Here is a 6,412-nt window from a genome sequence, read left to right on the forward strand (position 1 = left end):
TGAAAAACAACCCTCCACCACCACCCTCTGTCTTCTGCCTTTGAGCCAGTTCTGTATCCAAATGGTTAGTTTTCCCTGGGGTCCATGAGATCTAACCTTGCTAATCAGTTTCCCATGGGGAACCTTGTCGAACGCCTTACTGAAGTCCATATAGATCGTATCTACCGCTCTGCCCTCATCAATCCTCTTTGTTGCTTCTTCAAAAAACTCAATCAAGTTTGTGAGACATGATTTCCCACACACAAAGCCATGTCGACTATCCCTAATCAGTCCTTGCCTTTCCAAATACATGTACGTCCTGTCCCTCAGGATTCCCTCCAACAACTTGCCCACCACTGACGTCAGGCTCACTGGTCTGTACTTCCCTGGCTTGTCCTTTCCACCCTTCTTAAACAGTGGCACCACGTTAGCCAACCTCCAGTCTTCCAGCACCTCACCTGTGACTATCAATGATCCATCTTACGATTTAAGATCGTTTTACTATTGGACTTACTTCATCCTGTACTAATGAAGGTACCCACCACCGTTTCCTTCCTGCCAGTCTTTTCAAAAGGTCACATACTCCTAAATATTTAATACTCAGCTTTGATCTCTTTATAACTATTTCTCTGTAATTGATCTATTTTATATTTTAGACAATATAACAGGGCACACTGATGAACTTGACTGTAGGTGTGCATCAGATTTTGAAAGTGACAGGTCAGGTTGAAAGCTACATTCTTTCTCATTTTTTCTGGTGCTGCAGAGACCTCCAAGCACCTAGCTTAGAGGGAATGTTATTGAGAGAGTGGTTAATAATACCAACAGTATCCTTTACTAATAGGGTGAGTACAACACTACACTTTGGGACAAATATGAAAGTGTTAGAGAGGATGTAAAAATGGTTCCAGGGTTGAGGAATTTCCATCAGAGAGAAAGATTATAGAATTTGGGACTATTAACCTTGGAGGAGGGGCGGTTTAGTGGTGATTAGATCAAAAGGTTCAAAATCATGGATCTGGACACAGAGAACCTGTTCCTGTTAGTGAAAATATCAAGAACCAGAGAGACACGGACTATTTCTTCTGCAAATTACCTTCAATGATGACGTGAAAGATTTTCCACACAATAAGTGGTTAAGATTGTGAATGTACTGCCCAACAGTCTGGTGGATGCAGGTTCAGTTGAGGCTTTCAAGATGGAATTAAAAAGGAAGAATGCAGAGTTACCAGGAGAATAGGCATTTGGGGAAGGGGGGGGGGGGGGGTGATGGTTGTTGATGCCACTCGATGAATAGCTCTTTTAGAGAACCAGACCAGACTAGACATGATGAGCCAAATGAATTCCTCTGTGCTTGTAACCATTCTGAAATTTGTTCACTCATTGTGGCCAGTACAGTGGTTGAGAATTCAAATGTCAATATGGTCAGCTGCTGCATTGTTCAGGCCGAAGCGACAAGCAGAACTTGGTGTGTCAGAGAGGCCTGACTTGTTTGTCAAAGAAGGGCCAGTCCAACTTGTGTCTGCAGTGCCTTGAGAGTGGGCGATAGATCCTTGCCAATCACCAAGAGCAAAACTGAGCTACATATCCAGTCCTCCAGGAGAGAATGCAGGAATTCCAACCACCCCTCATTCCTGTCATTGCAATTTCACAACACCTAACAAGCATCCGTTATCACTCTCTCTGATTGAAATCGTTCCAGCAGTTGCATTTTTACTACTGATGTAGGACTACTTACGGGTATAATGTAAACAAGATGAACACCATGGTCTATGGATTGCAAATCCCACCCCAGTAAAAAAGTGTGTTCTTTGACCTCTACAGCTTTTGTAGATGAATGGCTGCTGTTTCAAAAGTATTTGAGATTTACTTGTTCTGCTTGACTCAGACTCTGGTTTTACATTCTCTCCCCCAGGATAAAGGAGAAGTTTCCTCATGCGTTTGATGACATTTGTCTATACTCTGAGGTTTCCCACTTACTGGCAAACTGCACCTTCCGTCTGCCTTCCCGCAGGTTTATCCAAGAACTCTTCCAGGATGTTCAGTTCCAACCCGTAAGTTTCTGACTGCAATGATTGTTAATCAGAGAGCTCCCCCTGCTGCCCCAATGAGACATCATATTTCTCCTTAGTAAGGGTAGGAGGGGGTTTCACTTAAGGAGCATCTTTAGGGAGGTACATGATTGTTCTATGAGAAGGGTGATTGGGTGGGGGAAGGAGCGAGTACGTGGGGTCTCTGGTCACCTTTGTTAGAGTCATTGGTTGGTCTTGGTTCCCTACAAACTGAATCTGGGAGGACACTTTCACCAGAGCCTCCACAAACAATCTTCCTCTATATTAGAGGTTTCTTGTCTCTTTTAAGGTGCAATTTTTCCTTACCTCTGTCAATGATGTCTTTGTTTCTGAGGAAGTTTCTCAAGAGATACATTCTGTCTGGTGTATGGAATCAGTCTCTCTCTCTCTCTCTCTCTCTCTATGCTCACTCCACGCTCTGACCATGTTTATTCTCTTGACAGCTGTACGAGGAAGCGGACACTACTCTCTCACCGAAGCAGCTTGAAGCTGAGCCAACCCCAGCATCCTGACCACATTTGTGCCGAAGAATTGCTGCATCACCAAACCTACAAAGTACTTCACCCAGAATTCAACAGTACCAACATCTGACTACCGCTGTGACCGGCAGGGCAGGGCAGGTGTGTCGAATTGGCACTCGAATCCTGTCCCTTGCATGTTCTTATTTATTTCCCTTCCCTCTGTCTTGGATGTGAAGGTATCCCTAACACTACAGGAGAAGTGATGCAGACTGGGAGACAGTATGTGAGACCTGTGGTTGGATCTCTCCCTGTCCCGTGGCTGTTGGCATGATTGCACAGATACACACGCTCTTCCCTAACCTGGGCCAGTCTCCATCCACCAGCATTGCCCCAGTTTCTTTCAATCACTGGGCCAGATGTGCTCAATCCCACCCACCACCCCTGCTGTCAGTAGATAGGCGTGTCAATTTTATATGTTTAAATGTAGTCAGCTTGTATGAATGACCACTCTGTAATCTACTTAAATTGCATTGACAACATGGGTTCAGGTGCAATGGAATCAGGCTGCAGTGCCCATGATATGCACTCCTGGAGAACCTGAACTCACGGCAGGAAAAGTATTCTATGGCATGGTGCTGTGGGCTCCTGCACACAAGCAGATTTGCCTTTAATGGTAAGTCACACTTGCAGTAACTAATTACATGCCTTTATATCATGGGTATATTGGAAATGCAGTTTAATGCAGCCAGGAAATATTCTCTCTATCCACTGGTCTATTAGAGCAATAGGAAACAGCAGTTTTGTGTGCGATCTCCTGCTCCTAGACCCTAGGCTGCTCTCCCCTGCTCCTGGACACCAAGGTAAATGCAAAATTCTCCATCTGCTTTTGGACTTGTGCACATGGGCAGTGCCCCCTATCTGGCCCAATTGATATGGTTCATTCAGGGTTAAATCCTGTCATCTTAGCACTTTGGCTAAAATAGTATAAAGCCTCCATTGGATACCCCACTAGGAAAGATTGCACAAGAACTTTCAGAAACACCATTTCAGGAGAAGCAAAGTCTGATTATTTTTATGGCCCTTTGAGACAAATAGCAATGTGAGAGTAGGTTTTCATAGGGTGGGGTTCATACTCCATTTCCAATATTAGACTGTAAACTTTGGCCTTTCAGCACTCATCTGAGGGGCTTGGTGTGGGGTTGGTGTCAACAAGTAGCAATTAAATATTCTAACACTACAGTACAGGGTCCTATGAGCCCTGAGTTTACTGCAGAGCGTCAGCTGTGACAGTATGAGAAGAACAAGATGAAGCACTGGGATTTCCATTGAACCTATTTGTTATGAAGCTCAATCAGCAATGGTCTCCTGGCTTCAGGAGCAAAGGTCTCAACCAAATATTTTGTCTCATCATTCTGATTTTGACGTGCCATGCATGTGCACACAATTTCTCACCATTTTATGGATCGTGAGTTACACTAATATATGAAATGTTCAAGATGTTTTTGTACATGTAACCATAAACACCAATGATTAGCTGTCTGAGACAGAAAGAAAATGGCTGGTGACTGGTTTTCCCTCATCCCATCCAGTACTCCTTCAATGAATTTCGGTTCCTATGGCTTTTGAAGAGAGTGGGAGGGTCTGCAGTTAGATACCGTCACAGGGCCCTCTTAGAGACTGGAGCAGTATTTGCCTTCGCTCTCAGTTATAACTTTAGCTCTTTGTATTGGATCATTTGGTCAGACTTGATGAGAGGCATTGTATGACCTCGAATTGCATACAAGTTCCAAATTGGGGTTAGAATTGCTGGGTGAGCCATTCTCCAGACTGGAAGAGTATATGGTTTGCTGGACAGGAAACTGGTGGGTGTTTTCATTTCCAGAGCAGTTATTTAATTCTAGTAAAGTGGAAGGAGAAAAAAAAAGGATGGGTCCAGAATAAGGTGCTATTACAATAAACATTCATCTCTCCAGGAACTGATAACCAAGGAGAAAAGAATATGATGCATGCAATAGTCTAAACACAAGGATGGCTTTGCTATGGCCTCACAGGTACTCTGTCTTCCACTTGGTTATTCCAACTATGCCTCTGCCTCTAATACCAAACTCTTACCCATCAATTAACAGACTGCAGTATCTCTCTTTCTCTCCCCACCCCTCTCAACCTGCATTGCACTAGAAAGAACACTAACTTCACATTGACCAGTTAAATCAATCAGCAACAGTAAACATATCCTGAACACCTGATTTTCAAAGTTCTTATAGGTTAATAATTCACTGTTTCGTGATTGTGTTATTTTGGATCCCCCTCTATCCCAAAATTGACTGGTAAATGCTGAATGTCAGGATTATGCAGATATCCCAAGAACCCTGTATCTTGTCATTCCCATGGTCTGTGTACACGTCTATCCTTCCTGCTCAGTCTTGTTGACTTTTGTGTTTTGTCTTTCTTGTGGTCAATTGGTCATTTTGTTTGTCTTTGATCTCTTACAATTGCATGTGCTCAAAACCACCACAAGAATTTTAGGAATGAGGAGGTTGCAGGGAATGAATGGCCTTTAGTTGTGAGAGAGGGGTGGCTGAGATTCCTTGATCGAGTGATCAAAGTTTTGATATTTTACATATCTGTTTTAGAAGGGATAGAATAAACAGAGAAGACTGACCCCTGTGAGAAGGAGAGAGCATAGAATATGGACGTTGCAGCCACCATTGTGGATGTGTTTGATCTTATTTCTTTGTGATAAGCTGCTACATTATTGGGATGTTCTAGTGTTCATAGGTCACTGAACATGAAACCTGATTTATATTGTATACCTGTAACATAGTCTGATTAAAAATGAGAAAAGAAATTATTTATATATTTTCCATAAAAGAATATTTCATGGAGCTGTGTATAATTTAAATAAGGTAAAACAGAGAAGAGCACCTGTCGAGTAATGTTTTTGTGTTGCCACCTTGTGGTTTCTTTGTATAGTGTGTACAGTCTGTTTTGGGCATTTACCCTTCTGAACATAAAAAATTATGAAAGGGATGCATTGCTAATTAACAATAAAAGCAAACGTATCCAGATGTGATGTGCTGTCATTCTTCCCCACATACAACTTGTACTTATGTATTTATGATAGTAGAAGGTGCATCAAAATGTGCTGGAAATGCACGTTAGCTTTCAGTGATTTATACACAAGGAGTCCCCAATCCTGTGTTGTAGCTGTCTGCAGCTCCTCTACATGTAAATAATATTCACCACCTCTTTGTATCTGTTGCTAGATAGGGTAGATTAAATTTTTCATCCCCTGGCTAATCAAACGTCTATCACGAATATGCAGGAATGTAGAGCTGAGATTAAAACCAGTTCAGCTGTTTCATTGACTGAGTGGCAAACAGGCTCAATTGTCATGATTTGGAGATGCCGGTGTTGGACTGGGGTGTACAAAGTTAAAAATCACACCATCAGGTTATAGTCCAACAGGTTTAATTGAAAGCAATAGCTTCCAGAGTCCTGCTCCTTCATTAGGTGGCATAGAGTAAAAGATCGCAAAACAGAATTTATAGTAAAAGTTTAGAAATTTGATGTCTGTCAACATGTGACCTTTTTTGGAGATCCTTTCCACTTTAAACCAGCAGTTAATGGTATCAATGATTTGGAGTTGCTGGGTGGGTCTGGGGTATACCAAGTTAAAAATCACAAAATCATCAGATTTGAAGCACTTGAAAGGGCTAAGTGATTCTCTTCCTTGTTTGCATATTCTATTAGTTAACCAATCCCCTATCCATGTTCATACTCGAGTAAAGAGTCTGAGATGTTACTGGTAGTCTAATGTGCCTAATTAAATGGTATTTCCAAATGTTATGCTTTATAATAGACCAGGATTTTCCTAATTACATTACTTTAGAATAACTG

General features: G+C 42.1%; 1 protein-coding gene across 2 annotated transcripts in view; it reads left to right on the forward strand.

The window, feature by feature from the left end:
• The window catches only part of rictora (RPTOR independent companion of MTOR, complex 2 a), a 242,633-nt gene extending 236,878 nt beyond the window's left edge, over positions 1-5,755 (forward strand). Inside the window, exons 38-39 of one of the 2 annotated variants that reach the window (XM_043703086.1) lie at positions 1,895-2,033; positions 2,495-5,755. In XM_043703086.1, coding sequence (XP_043559021.1) covers positions 1,895-2,033; positions 2,495-2,563 — 208 coding nt within the window. In that variant the 3' untranslated portion in view covers positions 2,564-5,755. The remainder of the gene's footprint in view (positions 1-1,894; positions 2,034-2,494) is intronic. The other variant, XM_043703095.1, reaches the window with a different exon arrangement.
• The last annotated feature ends 657 nt before the right edge of the window (positions 5,756-6,412 follow it).

Source organism: Chiloscyllium plagiosum, chromosome 2 (genome assembly GCF_004010195.1).
Source record: "Chiloscyllium plagiosum isolate BGI_BamShark_2017 chromosome 2, ASM401019v2, whole genome shotgun sequence".
Classification (NCBI taxonomy): Eukaryota; Metazoa; Chordata; class Chondrichthyes; order Orectolobiformes; family Hemiscylliidae; genus Chiloscyllium; species Chiloscyllium plagiosum.